Source organism: Salarias fasciatus, chromosome 4 (assembly GCF_902148845.1).
Source record: "Salarias fasciatus chromosome 4, fSalaFa1.1, whole genome shotgun sequence".
Lineage (NCBI taxonomy): Eukaryota > Metazoa > Chordata > Actinopteri > Blenniiformes > Blenniidae > Salarias > Salarias fasciatus.
In genome coordinates, this window is record NC_043748.1 from 15,812,979 (window position 1) to 15,828,358 (window position 15,380).

Here is a 15,380-nt window from a genome sequence, read left to right on the forward strand (position 1 = left end):
AAAAGCAACATTTAAAAACCCATGAAATGCATACTGGTTTTTATTTATTTTTTTTTTTTTTCAAACTGAACACGGCCGTCCAACCAGTTTGACCAATAATACTGGTCTGTGCGTAAAGGCAGGCAGAGAGGCGCAGGGACAAATATTCAATCAATTCATTCCTCTGCGACGTCGTGCCACCAAATGTCACCTTGCCTGCAGGACGAAGACCCAACCGTATTTCTAGTATTTTATTTTTTGTGTGTGGCTGTTATAGTATTTATTTTTTTACCATAGCGCATGTTCAAGGCATTTGCAGTGATCCAATATCGTTGGCACAACACCGGCTTACATGAAGATGCAGAAAATAGTTTCACTTCCTCACATTCTGTACACTTGTCTGAAGTAAGCAGTGACTTGACGTGGCTTCATGTGTACAAGAAAGACTAACATATAGAATCCACAAATAAACTGGAGCAGTGAACTATAATAGGTGGACAATTACTGTATTTTGTTGTGATTTCATTAACAAGAAAGATAATATATATTTGCACAAAATTTGAAGAATGGACTAACTACATTGTTGTTAACATATCATTTTTTTATACAATAGCAAGAGAAAATAAAAAGAAAATCTGTGAATCCTTCGGAATTTCTTTGACTTTCTGCATTATTGGAATTAAAATGAGATCCATTCGACATATAACTGTAGCTAAACATAAAACGTTTGATTGAACCACATAAATATGTATTTGGTTAACAAATCCACAAAGCAGTTGTTTTTATTTTGCGTCATTAGGTTAGAAATTATTTTTTTCTTTTCAACAGCACAGTGATTGTTAAAAGGTTATGCTATAATTATGTGGAATCATGAGTAACATGTTGGCTATACTTCACATTTTATAACAAATTAATGCAGAAAATTAGAAAATCTGAAACGATTGACAAACCTTTTTTGCTGTGACTGTATACAGCAGACCTGATCTAACAATAGTCACTAACAGAGGCAGAGTTTTCCCGCAAGACATTTTTCACGATCATCCGAAAACCATTCCAAGTGTAAACACTGTAATAGTTTCTCTGCTTGTGAAAACCTTGTTGCATTGTGGGGTTCAAGCATTTCTCTGAAGTTGACTCATCATGTACACTTATATTAACACTATAACTGATAAAATCAAAATACTTTAATGCTGGTAGAGAAAATGACATTTCAGTGGCATGTAGGTAACACTGGGGAAACTTTATGATAGATGATAAAATAAATAAAAATACACTTAAAAGTAGGTTGGTATTTCAGTGTTGATAGAGTTTGATAACAAATGTGTCGTGTTTTGCTTGATAACAGAAACATCTGCTCCCAAATGCATTTGAATACATATTAAACAAGTGCCTTATTGAGACAGTAATTTATAAATATTCATGCTAATTAATTAATTTCTTTTTTCACACACTCTTCCCTTGTTTCCAGGAGAGGAAAATCAACATAAAAATAATCCCAGAAATATATTTTAGGAGGAAAAAAGTCCAAACATTCAAATAGTATCAAGAAGATTCATTCTCCTTGGTTAGTTCAGTGTCATTTCTGACGGCATGCTGCTTGTGTGCCTGCATGCTATATGCCCAAGCTCTGTCCACGCCATGTCCCTCAATCCTGCAGGGTTTCCAGTCAGGTAAGGGAAAACGACCAGCGACCACCAAGGCGTCGTCAGGAAGCTCAGCCTGCAGCTTCTTCTGCAACAGCGACAGCTACAAACACATCAACATACATGTGAATGTAAGAGGGTCTCTTAACATGTTCTATCAGGTTCCTACTTGATTATGTTTGCTTTTTCATTGAAACTATTTGAAATAAATGCTGCATATTCTTTGACTGCTCTCTGACACATAAACCCCTTCACTTGTTATTTTCAAAACTGATCTTGAGAGCCATTTTTATTAACCCAGCTTGAGACTCTGCTGCTGTTTTTATTGTTTTATTGCTCGCTTATGTACAGCACTTTGTCAGTTTTTAAAGTGCTTTATCAATAAAGTTAAGTTGTTCTGAGTTAACATAGTTTAGTTGTTAATAGAGCCACTGCAACAGTTTCTACAGCACTTTCTGTCAATCCACTGCATCTCTTTGCAGTGGTTTGAATGTACAAAAGTTATCAGTATTTCAATTTTCGGTAACACTTTACTTGAAGCCCCTCTTTATAACACATTATAAATAGTTATAAACACTAATACATGATCACAATGCTTTATAACTCACTATACAGCAGTATACAGCATAGGATTAAGGTTAGGGTTAGGGTTAGGGTTAGGGTTAGGGTTTGGTCCTGGCATTGTGATCATCTATGAATGTTTATAACTACAGCTACACATGTTATAATGGCATTATAATGCTTTATGAATGTACTTATAATGTGTTATGCAGGGGGGCTTCAAGTAAAGTGTTACCCAATTTTCAACTGATATATGCTGAGTTTATTGCTTACCACACTGGGAGCCAAAAATACAGTCACATTCTTGCATTTTGTCAAGTCGACCTGTGATGACAAAGAAAGGGCATGAATATTAAAATGAAAAAAAAAGTATACTTTTTTGACAAATTCATGCATATCTGACAGTTTGTTTGCATAGCAGACTGAGGGAAGCAGTTCTGATTGTCTCCTTTGAGATGCTGCTTCATTTAATAATAATATTGTAACACAGACCTTCCAGAGATCTTCCCGTCGGTAGGACACTTTGTCCTGGTGACCTGCTCTCCACGCATGGAAGCGAGAAAGCCGGACAAGCCATGGGTTGAGCTCATAACCAACAGCTGGACTGAAACCATGCTGGTGGGCTTCCAAGACCTGAAAGATAAAAATGTAACCACAACTAGTCACACAAGGCATACAAAAAGGCACCCAAACATTTGGTTTGTACTTACAATCCGACCATCACCAGATCCCAAATCCACAAGACCTCCCTTTCGTCCTTTCAGCAATGTCATTACATTTTGTACCTGGGCTCTGCTGGCAGGTATATAAGGGACCTGCAATAAAATTAGGCATGAAAAAAGTGTCATTTAAAATACGAAAGTATTGCAACGTGAATACTTATTCAAAGTAGACTGCACCTGAAGTCTTAAGGGGACTTTTCTGAAGCCGGGCTGAAGGAATCCCACCCACATAGCATAAACCGCAAGCCCAGTGCCTGCAGCTATCTGAGCAACACCCCAGACCCCGAGGTGCTTCGGTCTGAGGTCAGCAAAGACCTCATCTGGTGTGTCATCATCCATTCCTGCATGTTGAAAGTACACAAAGCAAAATCCATTCACAGAAAACAAAGACCAAACAGTAGATCCTGGATGGGATGGCACCACGCTTCACAAACAGTGCATTGTAATTTTCTTATTGATGCATGGCTGTATACCTTCATCTGGCAAGATGAAGAGTGCAATGAATAACCACTTTGAATAAACACAAGAAAGCAGAATGCCATCAAAGGAAACAATGTCTGTAAAGAACGTACAGATATTAACTCAGCAGGTAGCTACATCCTTGTGTAATCTGTCAAAAAGTCAGCATTGTTAAAAGTAAAGTTTTTCACTTGTGGTGAAGTTGGGCTGCCTTTTATTGATTGGTGATTCCAGTCATTAGGTCATTTACATACATGACAGTGGAAGATGATCACCTGACACACTGCAATCAATCATCACAGCTGGACGCAAATCTACAGACAACCAAAATGCAACATTGTTTCGTTTCTAAAGGAAATTTTATAATAGAGCTTTCATTTATCCCCACTGGTTTTACATTTTCAATTAACCTTATATCAAATACACGTAATTTCTCACTTTATTTCAGATTAACTGGTAATGAAAAAAAAAATACCCCAATAAACCCTGCTGTAAACGAACACTATGTTCGCTAAAGTTTACAGCCACAACTCGCGTTTTTAATGTAGTAAATAACCAAAAACCTCAATGACCTGTGGGAGTGCACGCATTAGCGAGTCGGACACATTAGCGCGTTGCAACAGACCGTCCCCTAAACATTCCGTGTAGCCACTCAAGACCTGCGGTCTGTTCCGCTGAAACAAAAAACTGGTTTGAAGCATTTTATTTTATCGCTTGCATAACAAAATTCATGATATCTTGTGGGCTTCGTTAAAAAAAGGAAATTAAAAAACGGGTATAATTTTACTGCAGGCTCCTCAAATCCACCCGATATTCTTGTGTATATTTGTCTGGCGCTTTTGGGTGATGGATGCTATCTAAATTTGGTTAGTGCTAATCTTTATACAAAAGTAACATTGTGCACAAGATCGATAGATTGCAAGTATAAAATTATAAATCAATAGATTGCCCCCAATGCATGTCAGTTTATATTGGGGTAAAATATGCAAGGCAATACAAGGATCTGTGTGCAAATAGCAGAACCACGATTTGTTAAATAATTAAATCATCCCTCATTGCAAAGAAATTCATGACAATATATTTATTTGAAATAACTATTCACATATGTACAAGAAAATCATCATATCATCACACTGGAGTAATATTAATCCCCTCATATTTAGTAAACAACAAAGTAGAAAAAACCCTTTAATTAAGATTTTGCCTTGGTACAGTTTAAACAGAACTTGTCCTCATCAGTCACTGTCTCCATCATCACTGATGATTCCCTGCAGGTTGGCCCATGCTGTTAGTTTCTTGCGTCCTTTCGGAGCACTGCTGTCCTGATCGCTGTCAGAGTCAGAGTTCAGAGAGCGCTGATATGCAGACGGTGGAGGGTCCGGCTGTTGCTGCCATGCTCCTCTGCGTTTCGGTCGACCTGAAATTGGGATTCAGATCAGATAGTCCCATTAACCACTAAGGTCCAATAAAGTCTGCTTATGTTTCCCTACTCACCTTGGAACAGAAAGTTACTTTCAGCAGGCGGTGTACAGGATCTCACAAGTTCAATATTCTTATGTCTAAAATTATTCAATTGCTAATCTTTTCTCACATTCATTAAGTTTGGTTCCTGAAAAAACAATCGTTTGCTTTCTTTATAAAAAATAACATGGATTAGCAGTTACCTTTTGTTGTAATGATGTTGTTGACATCAAGAGCAGCCAGCTCCTGAGCCTCTTCCCGCTTCTTTTTGACCCGTTTACATTTCTTAATAGATGGCACACCTGTGTAAAGAAACAGCTACCTTAATACTTCAACATACACTTATCTGAATCAACCAAACAATTTTAGTCTTTAGCTTTCAGATTGTGTGTAAAGAACATTTTGTATGCTTATCTCATCAAATATGAAAATTTGGATGTTTGTGGACTACATATGTGACTTTGATATTGTGATGACACTACAGAGGATGAACATTTGCTTACGGGAAACAAAAAGCCCCTTTAGTTCCCCATATAAATAATACATCTTTGAAATCATGTATGATTCCATTTCAAAACCTTACTATGAGAAATGTACTAAGGTCAGAGTGTGGTTGAACAGGAGGTGAGGGAATAACCACTGACCGTGAACGCCCAGATCTTCCAGCTCTTTCTTGAGAACAGCCACCTTTGACTTGGTGGAGCGGCAGTCATCCAGGAGCTTCTTGTAATTCTTCTTCACGCCGCAGAGAGCGATGTAACGTTTGAGCCTATTAATTGCTCTGTCACCACTCTGCAGGCAGAAGTGAAGGATGGAGGAATAGTGATTAGATGATTCTTCGTCACTCCCCTAAAAAAGCCAACTGAAAACTGTCTTTATCTTTTGACTCTTGACAACATAAAAACTTATTTGTTCTGATTCAAGATCAGTGTGCTCACTTTTTCACTTTTACTGCTACCATCTTTTTTTGCCCCTTTCTTCTTTCTAACTTGTGTTTGTCCGGACCCGTTCCGCTCCTCGTCGTCCAGTGAAGGTAGAGATGAAGATGAATCTGAGTCTGTGTCAGGCTTCTTCTTATCCGCTTCAACTTTTTCCTCTGTGAAACAGAGAAGTTATCAAGCCATGCAAACAACCACAACTGCATAAACTAATAAATACTTATGAATGGGCGATGTAAGTTGACAGTACCTTCTTCACCATCATCAGAAGAGTCATTGCCACTACTTTATTGTTCCTTTCTGATTTGCTGTCAGCATCACTGTCATTCTGCTCACCGCTCTTCTTCTCGGCTTCACTTGTACTGTTGTTTTTCGAGTCTCCATTCTTCATCTTCTTTCTCACCACTTTCTTTGGACTCTTTCTTCTTCTGAAGCATCCGTCGAGTCATCGCCGCTTGACCTCTGTTTACGGCTTCTGTTTTTATTTTGCTTTGATCTCTCCACCTCTTGCTTCAGATCATCTGATTCTGACTGATTTTGTTCGTCTTCGCTCTCCTCACTGCTTGTTTTGAGATCTGCTTTATCTTCTGATTCTGTCATTAGGAGCACAAAAGATAAAGAATTATGGTGCACAAATAATCACAGACTAAACAACGATAATTAGCAACTGAAATCTTATCTTATATGAAACATATGGCTGGCCTGAAATACGAAAAAAATCATTTAAGTATTCTTAATTAAAAAAAATCTTAAGGTAAATCATTTGGTGCAGAGGTGCTCATTTTCACACAATAATAAACCTTTGATGATTCCCTGAACCTACCAGACGATGACCTTGAATGCTCTGTTCGCGATTTCTTTTTTTTTGGATTTATCTTCTTTCTCCTCCAACAGTTCATCTTTATCTTCCTCCTCTCTCTTCCTTTTGCTCTGCGGCTTCTTGTTTTCCGCGTTGCTTTCACTGCTGTTGCCCTCACTCTCCTATCAAATGATGAGCAGAACACAATCATGATTCCCAACCAAACACTCAAAGCATTCAAAGGAGGAACATACTGTAAGTTTGTGATACCTGCATTTTCAGCAACTCCTCTTCAACAACCTGTTTCAACAGTTGTTTGACTTCTGGACTTAAGGAGTCACATTTCACATGTTTGAGGTACCGCTTCTTCAGAATTCCCAGAGTTAGAGTGCTAAAAAATAAAAGAGCACATACAATAGATCAGATCAACATTGTTTTCAGAAATATACATTATTAGCTCTCCAGTTTCTCCAAACATAGTGATGATATTTTAAAGCTAAATGACAACATGGCTTTTTCAAACAAAAACTCCAGAAGTATGCATACAATAAATAAAATGATAAAAGGATAAAACCATATTCTTTATTCAGACTTTGTTTGTACTACGATTTCTGAGATGTGAAATAGCTAATTAAATAAAGGAATTGTTTGCCACTTTAACAATGTTTTCACAAGTTAAAAGAACAGTGCAAACAAATCTAGCAATTATTTCTGTGTGTGTTTCATTTTTCATTTAGGTATAAAGACGGAATTTCAAAGTTGACATAAAATAGCTTGGACGAAAAAAATTGTACAGACTGAGAAAAAGCAAAATGATGCTTGTTTCAGTGAAAGATACCACTGTCCACCAGCAGGGGTCGTGTTAATGATGGAGGTTACTGATCTGGAGCTGTCAGACGTGAACACAAGGTTTCACTTAAGAAGGGACTGGGGTTGTGAGACAGCAGAAGCACGTGTAACATCTGCAGAGAGGCTAGCTTCAGCTAACTGATTCACACGCACACGCACGCGCTCGCGTACAGAAAAAAGCTCTGGCCCGTGTCTGAAAACACTGAAACCGTCTGAAAACACTGGCTGCTTCAGCTCGTGTTGGTGTAAAGTGTACCTGAGGTCCGGTTCTCCGCTCAGTTGGTCGCGCACGAACGCGCGGACAGTTGCAGTCTCTTCTTTGGACACCCATCGCTGCTTTTCAAACGCCAGCCTTTCTTTTTGGCGGCGAACAGGTTTGCCCCGGAAGTGACGTCATATTCAAGCCACGCGCCCTCAAAACAAAAACACCCCGCCCCCGCTTAAAAAAAACCAAAAAAGCTTTTAATTAAGTGAAAACATTAAAGACATTTATCTTTTTAATCTTAATATAATTTAATCTGAATGAAAGTTTTAAAACAGACGAGAGCATTTTATGAATTAAAAAATGCAATTTACCACATTGAGCCTCGAGCAAATAAATCCTATAAATTTCACTCCTAACTTTTTCTATTATGATTTGCTTACTCGTCTGAATTTCCTTTAGAGTAAAACTGTTGTAATGATCATTTACTTCCACAACTGAGAATGATAGAATGTCGTGGAATGTTCATATTGAATTGTCACATGGCAAAGAAAACATGCTTCCGTTATTGTTCTATTAAGTGATTAAAAAAAGGCAAAAAAAAGGTTCTGCAAAAAAATATTTTAAAACAAACATGAAATGTGAAAATAAATCTTAATATAAATTTAACACAAATGAGCTTGATAAAATTAGGCTGAATATTCATGACGTACCAGACCACTAATAGTGTACTGTTAATTATGTTGATGGAATTAAGTTAAAAAGTCAATTGGAATAGTCATATCATTTTATGATGCATGATATTTTGAGTGTATTTTGGATTTTCACAACAAATAAGGTGACATTTTTGAGAAAAGTCAATTGTCATTGTATTGTGGTCATTTTAAGCCACCTGTTACGGCACACATATTATTCACACACGTAAGAGGAAAGACTAGACAGAGACACAAAGGCTGATTTTCACAATTTATTCGGAACACAAGTGGACGGAGGATGAATTAGTGCATATTTCAGGGCGTTCTTTAAAATTACATTTTGAAATAAGGGTATAAGACACATATTGCTCTCATTTTTTTCCCCAGTATTCAGTAATAAGTTTACACAGTGAATGTCGGAAAGACAGAAGTCATCCTCTCCATGAGGGGAAAACATGAAAAAAAACAAACACCTGTCTTTATGGTGAGTGTGTGTTTGAGTAGAATTCAGTGGTTTTCCCCTAAAGACAAAAGTGGCTCAGGAAAAAAATACGACGATAAAGAAGTGGTACATTTCTACTTGAAACGTTAAAGTGAAAGTTAAGATTAACCAATTTACACAAGTATTTATAGATGATGATTGGTGATGTTGAGTGAACCATATCTTTCTATCAAATTACAACTTTTCTGAACACTAGTTACCACAAAGGTTGCATTCAATACAAAAGTTAAATACCAAACAATAAATTAGGTTCATAAATTAATTTATATATATCAAAAAAGAAATGTCCTGAAGCAACAGCTTTAATAATTTAAATAAAGAGAAAGGCGCTGCTGTACAATCTCACGACTTCACTAAACATGGCTATTCTGTTGGATTCCAGTGTTCGCACACCGAGGCTCAGCTTCACCGTCCTCTGATCATCACCGATTGGCAGCATTTCAGCTCAGCAGAGAAACGGCAACAGATGTTTCACAACCTGAATAAAAAACTGACGCGGTTCTTCCCACCAGTCAAACGCAGCGGAGGCTGCCAGTGCATATCGTGAACACCCACATCGACGGTGGGTTGCCTACTCCAAGAAAAATCCCCTACCTACAAGGCGGGAAATTAGCCTCAAGACCCATTTATTATAGTACAAGTGGTTCATCAGCGTTTCAACAATTATATTCATTCCAGTTTCAGTCCCAGTAAATTAAACATTTCCTATTTAAAGAATGTACACAGCTTGTTTACATGTAAACAGATGCTTTCTTTTCTCACTTCCTAAAAGTTCCAATCACAAATCAGCCAACCCTTACCCAAGACTCATTAAATAACTCAATACCAAGCTATTGCTGTGATCAAAGATGTCTAGCTCATTCTGTTAACATTCAAATCACTCTCTCATACCTACTATCTTCACATTATTAGTCTTTATACACAGTTTGCTGGCCGTGCCCCCTTTCGTCGTGCATTATGTGCCTCCTCACGTGGATCCTCCTCACTCGCCGGTCTCCTCCCACAGCGCCGCCCTCCTCCTCCGACTGGCCGGCGCCCAGCGACGACCCCGGGCCCCTGGAGTCCAGCAGGTGCAGCCCTCCGGGACCAGACGCTCGGCTGTTCTCATAGATGAGAATATTGAGGGTCTCTTCAAATATTCGGGCCTCGGGAAACTCGACCTGCAAACCCCAAACATCCGGTGGTAAATCGCTCAGCTGTTACTCGCAAAGAAAAATGAAAATTTCATGTTTTGTTAAATACAGTGCCACTGAAATAACCAGGCTCACTTTGGTCTGTTTCTTCTCTGTAGCGTAGACGATGGAAGTGCAGCACACTTCAGCGATTTTGCGACCTTCGCCGTAGAAGGACCAGCAGCAGATCTCGTCCCCGAGCACGTCTTTGACAAACAGGACACGTCCATTGAACCGCAGCACCAGCTTGTCAAACAGCTCAATGTTCTTCAGCAGGTTATCGTCGGAGTTGCTGGTCGCAGAACGACAGAATGGTGGAGAAGAAAAGAAGAAATCAAACACTTTCAAACAAAAGTTTCTCTTTAGTTTTATATCATTTTTCTGATATACACAGTCAGGATTCTTACCTTGTGTACGAGTATTTGTTGTTTCCTCTGTTATTCTGTAGTTTAACTACGGCTGTAGAGACAACAAAAATATTAAATGAAAATACATTCATTAAATAAGCAATAATATATATCTAATTTTCTTTTTGATAAGTTTGTTCTCAAACCAACAACAGGCTCCCTCTAGTGGTCAGTCTAGGGAAGTCATACAATTTGAAGATACAGTCAAGCTAGAAATAAAAAACTACAAACAAAACATGGCCTTCATAGTAATAAGCATTAGCATTGTTTTTAAATCAGTGGCCTGCCTCAATAGAGATGCTGCACCTCGTTGAGATTAGTTAGCTTTTTCATTGAGGCAGTAGCGTCTATAAACGACAGAGTAAACATGTCTCCATTGTGAAATGTGTTGTGATTTGATACAATACTCCATGTTCAGGTTGGTCAAACATCGGCCCTTGGGAGAACTCAAATCTGAACAAACCACCGATGTAGAAAACTAAATTTACCTTTCTACAAGTAGCAATCATCTTCTGTTCTTCTTTGGCTGAGGTGAGCATGGGGATGCGACACACACTTTCAAACACATCCTTTTGTTTCTGAAAGGTAAAGACAGTTTACTAAATACACAAATACCTTATATTTATGAATTTAAGTGTCAAACCTACCAGGAAGTAAAACTCATAAAATGTTCTCACTGTTCTGTGTGGCGTCTGAATGACTACATGTCACAGTGTGGATTTATTAAGAATATCAGAAGAAAGTAAATGGAGAAGGAGCAAATTAAACCCGGTGGTTGATTTCATGCCCTCACCTGCATGGCACTGAGGCAGTGCTGGACGAGGCCCTGAACCCGATAGTACTGAGCCTCCTTCAGAACCTCGCCCAGCTCCCTGTGGTCCTCTGGAAGCGGTACCGAGCCGTCTCGCAGGAAATTTAAAACCAAACTGAAATGCCGACCAGATCTATCCAAAACCACCCAACCTGGCAGGAACAGAAATGATCGTCAGTTATTGTCTTCTTCTGCAATACATCTATTCTGTGGTAAATCAGCATATCTCTCAGTATATTGTGAATGTAGTGGTGGTGGTTACTGCTGACAAACAAATTAATATTCACTTTGTATCCGATTCATTTCAAGAAGGACCCTAAAAAGGGAGTATTATCATTTGGGAATACCCATCAGTCCCTCCAGGAAGTTGTGATTGACAGTTGACATTGTAGTTTTGTCCTATCACTGAGATTGGTTGAGTTTAATGAAATGTTGCGATTACGACATTGAGGTGAACTGAGCAAAGTTTCAAGCTGAATATCCCCATTTAAAATCATACAGAAAAAAATTATAGGTGAAGAGCAGGGAGACAAGAATGAGACTTCTCTGAATGACTCACTCTTGTTATGTGAACTTTACAGCCAGGACAGAAACACATTTACGGTATAGTCAAGTTTTTAATGTTATCAGTTTGACAATCATAAAATATTCCAGGAATGAGTGAGTCATCTGACCATCCTGTTAATATTTTACAGATTTAATTTCTTAAACTGTAAAACTTACAGTTCCAAATGTGCATTAAATTCATTAAAAAAAACAAACAAACAAAAAAAAACATTCCATTTGAAGTGATTGTGAAACTATATATGGGAATATTTTATTGAGGAAAAATATAATATTGGAAAAATTCACAACAAGAAAACTTGTAAATGTTGATAGACCCACACACTCACCTTCTGAGTCGATCGTAACTTCTGTTCCTCCATTGCATATGCTGCGCAGCAGACTGTCCTCCTTGCTTAAAGTCTGGACGGTGGTATAGTGCAGAGAGCCCCCGACATTCAACTTGATGTACTTGCTCCCCAGCAGACCCTGATTTCTTTGCTCATCAGTGTTTTGACAGGAAGGCTGGGAAGCGGCAGGCTGGGCAGAGTCGGCAGCATGACTGCCGACTGAAGCCTCAGCAGACATGGGGCTGAAGAATCACTTCCTGGCTGCAAAGCAGAAACGATGAGTTATTTATATTAGTTTGATCAGAAAACAGATCGATATTGGTGTTATCAAAAACAATCACCATCATTTGCCTCTTAATGTACAACTTTGTCAGTAATCCAGATGTAATAGTTTTTTGAAGTAGGACATTTCTAGATCATAGGCAAGTGTGAACACATTTCCACACAGTTAGGCACAAACTGTTCACAGCCAAATGCTTGTGTTTGGATGGAAGGACCAGGTCAAAACCCTACATAGGCACAGGGAAACCATGCAAACTCCACACAGACAGGCCTGAACCTGAACTCAAAACAGATTATACTCCCTTTGAGGCAAGAGTGCTAACCACTATTAAAAATAATGCAATAAATCAACATTTCATTGCTAGATATTAAATAGGTCGGTAGATATTATATGGACAAACCGCCCCCCTTCTTTCAGAGTAATTGGATGTACCTTTAAATTAATAGTAAGAGCTTTTAAATTCAATTTATTTGAATTCTTTGAAGGCTTCAGGTAAGCCTAGTTTCAGAGTCAGTTACTTTGTCATTATACAACTAAAACACAATAGAAAATGTATTAAATATATTTGGATCAAATATCTTACTTGACCACACCTTATTTTTCTGTCTTATTGATTCACTTCTTATCCGGCAGCAGTATGACAAACACATGACTGAAGATGAATAAAAACATGATTAAGCTATGATCTTGTGAAATTAAAACCTAGACTTAGGAGAAGTATCAGAAAAGGGAGGCCGACAGAAGACCAGATTATCTGACACGGCTACATGTCGGGTTATAGAAGCTAAATAATCCTCATACAGATTATGACATATTGTACTTACCACAGTGATCATCCAAGTGAGCAGCAAGTGTGAATCGAGCCAAGCCAGACAGCTAAACGTGGAGCTTCGCGGAGGAAAAAAAAAAACTAAGTGAAAAGAGTTCAAACCGGGAGGAAACGCTTTACAGTTCATTTTATCGCAGCTAAATCAAAGTGGCTAACAACAGCTAGCCTGTTACTAATCTAAGCCAGCTGCGCTCGTTTGCTCTGCACCGCTCCCTCAATCGCAGAAAAATCACAGAGCAGCCACTATAAAAACAAAAACCCTGCAACAATGAGGACAGCTGCGTCCATTGTGGGACAAAAGACTGAAAACAGAAGCTAATGCGAGACGCTAACTGGGTCAGACGGAAACGAACCAGACCAACAGCTTCCGCTGGTTTCTTCTTCTACTGTTATAACAATATCTGGACGACTGCCACCATGTGGTAGTATGGGAAATTACACATTTTCTGTTCTTGAAGAATACAACGTTCTAACTTGTATTCGTTTGAGTTTGCATGTTCTCCCTGTGTGTTCTTCGGTTTCCTCTGGGTATTCTAGTTTCCTCCCAAAAACATGCATATGATGTTAATTAGTTCAACTATAAATTGCTCATACGTGTGAATGTGAGTATGTGCTTGATAAGTGCCACAGCTGGCAGTCCAAATCACAGTTGGTGAAAATTAGTTTTCATAAATGAAACCAGTGTTTTACAGTCAAAAAAAAAAAGGCTCAGTGTATTATTTTCCCATTAATTAACAAAAAAAAAATTCCATTAAACCGTCATTGTGAATCCATAACCTCCTATCCTGTGTAAGGCTGCATGACATTCACTCACATTCAAATAATTCATAATTTGAACCGAGTGAGGAAAACCGAACTACTCTAAGGAAATACAAGCACATATGAGGAGAACACGCAAACTCCATGCTGGCCAGTATACAAGCCTATGATATTCTTGCTGAAGGGAAGAGCGCTGTCCACTGTTCCGCTGTTCCGCTGTGCAGCCCTAATCATGAATAACAACAAGACAATGTCTTTGAAATGCAGCCCTACATTTCATTGCAGTCTAAATATGTTACTATCTACCATGTTGTCAGTATATGAATCTGGATGGAATATATGTTTTAATTTTGCTTGTATGTGTATTTTATATTTAAAGGAGACTTCCAGATGTGTTAGAATTTATCAGCGTTTGTGTCATACTTTAATTTAATTTTGTTTTAGCATGTTCATGGTCCATGTGATATAGGACTAGAGGGCGTAGTATAAGTTTCTTGTTCTGTTGACATATAAATTGTTGGAGCACGTCATTACCTGATCCAATCTAAAGGTAAAAACATGTACAGTCATAACAAAGGTATGGCATGGAAGAGATCTTGGTACAGAAATTCTGAGTCTGTATGGTCGGAAATGATGAAACGGATATATACATCCTCAATTTGTATGAAACACACTGTTATGCAGTTCAAAATTTTCTATTGATGCACTGGACCAAGGCTAATTGTCAAGGTTTGTGCCAAACATAAACCCCATGTGTGATCGCTGCAAACAATTCCAAGCCACTTTGATCACATGTTTGGGGATGTCCCAGTCTGTCTAATTACTGGTGGTCACTGATTTTTAAGTTACTTTCTGAAACTATAGGAGTCGTATTAGAACCATCTGCATTTCTCGCTCTCTTTGGGGTGGTGACACAAAAGGTAGCGATGAATAAATATTCCAAAACCTCCTGTCTTTTGCCACACTAATAGCCAGACGACAGATTTTGATTAGCTGGAAAGACCTCCACCCTCCAACACTCAGACAGTGGATTAGAGACATGCTTCATTTTATTAAGTTAGAGAAAATCAAGTACACAATTAGGGGGTCAGCCTACACGTCTTAATGATATGGCAACCTTTCTCAGTCAAATTGATGTATTAAGTCCTGATACTTTGTGGATATGTAGCCCCAGGGGGTCTATGAATACAACGAAAAGCTCTGAAGAAAAGCTGGAGGATTGCCTGAAATGTACCCTGTGTTCATGTTTTTTGATGTTCTGAGTTCGACCTCTGAAAATTGTAACTACAGTTTTCATTTATTTTATATAGTTGGCCTACTTTTATTTCTGTACGCATTTTCCAAAAACTACAGTTAGATGATTGTAAATTGTTAAAGATGCACTACAAATTAATAGAGGAACCTTGTTCAAAAAAA

General features: G+C 38.3%; 3 protein-coding genes across 4 annotated transcripts; all 3 read right to left on the reverse strand.

Annotated features, from left to right (window-relative positions):
- Nucleotides 1-34: 34 nt before the first annotated feature.
- On the reverse strand, nt 35-3,985 carry LOC115386454 (protein N-lysine methyltransferase FAM173A-like). Of its 2 annotated transcripts, none has more exons than XM_030088725.1 (6): nt 3,937-3,985; nt 3,083-3,246; nt 2,894-2,998; nt 2,676-2,816; nt 2,457-2,507; nt 35-1,725 (listed from the first exon to the last, which is right to left on the reverse strand). In XM_030088725.1, exons 2-6 carry the CDS (start codon nt 3,242-3,244, stop codon nt 1,522-1,524), a joined length of 663 nt encoding a protein of 220 aa, XP_029944585.1. In that variant the 5' UTR covers nt 3,245-3,246; nt 3,937-3,985; the 3' UTR covers nt 35-1,521. The 2 variants fall into 2 exon arrangements, with proteins under 2 accessions (XP_029944585.1, XP_029944584.1); XM_030088724.1 differs by lacking the exon at nt 3,937-3,985 and adding an exon at nt 3,640-3,828.
- Nucleotides 3,986-4,402: 417 nt separating this feature from the next.
- On the reverse strand, nt 4,403-9,350 carry LOC115386820 (HIRA-interacting protein 3-like). Its single transcript, XM_030089293.1, has 9 exons — nt 9,320-9,350; nt 7,668-7,767; nt 6,833-6,953; nt 6,587-6,744; nt 6,014-6,045; nt 5,764-5,921; nt 5,470-5,617; nt 5,029-5,127; nt 4,403-4,781 (listed from the first exon to the last, which is right to left on the reverse strand). Exons 1-9 carry the CDS (start codon nt 9,348-9,350, stop codon nt 4,600-4,602), a joined length of 1,029 nt encoding a protein of 342 aa, XP_029945153.1. The 3' UTR covers nt 4,403-4,599.
- Nucleotides 6,553-13,244, reverse strand: LOC115386453 (BTB/POZ domain-containing adapter for CUL3-mediated RhoA degradation protein 1-like). Its single transcript, XM_030088723.1, has 8 exons — nt 13,201-13,244; nt 12,094-12,354; nt 11,183-11,352; nt 10,877-10,967; nt 10,390-10,441; nt 10,079-10,274; nt 9,681-9,970; nt 6,553-6,563 (listed from the first exon to the last, which is right to left on the reverse strand). The coding sequence occupies exons 2-7, from the start codon at nt 12,329-12,331 to the stop codon at nt 9,719-9,721; spliced, it is 999 nt and encodes a 332-aa protein (XP_029944583.1). The 5' UTR covers nt 12,332-12,354; nt 13,201-13,244; the 3' UTR covers nt 6,553-6,563; nt 9,681-9,718.
- Nucleotides 13,245-15,380: the final 2,136 nt, after the last annotated feature.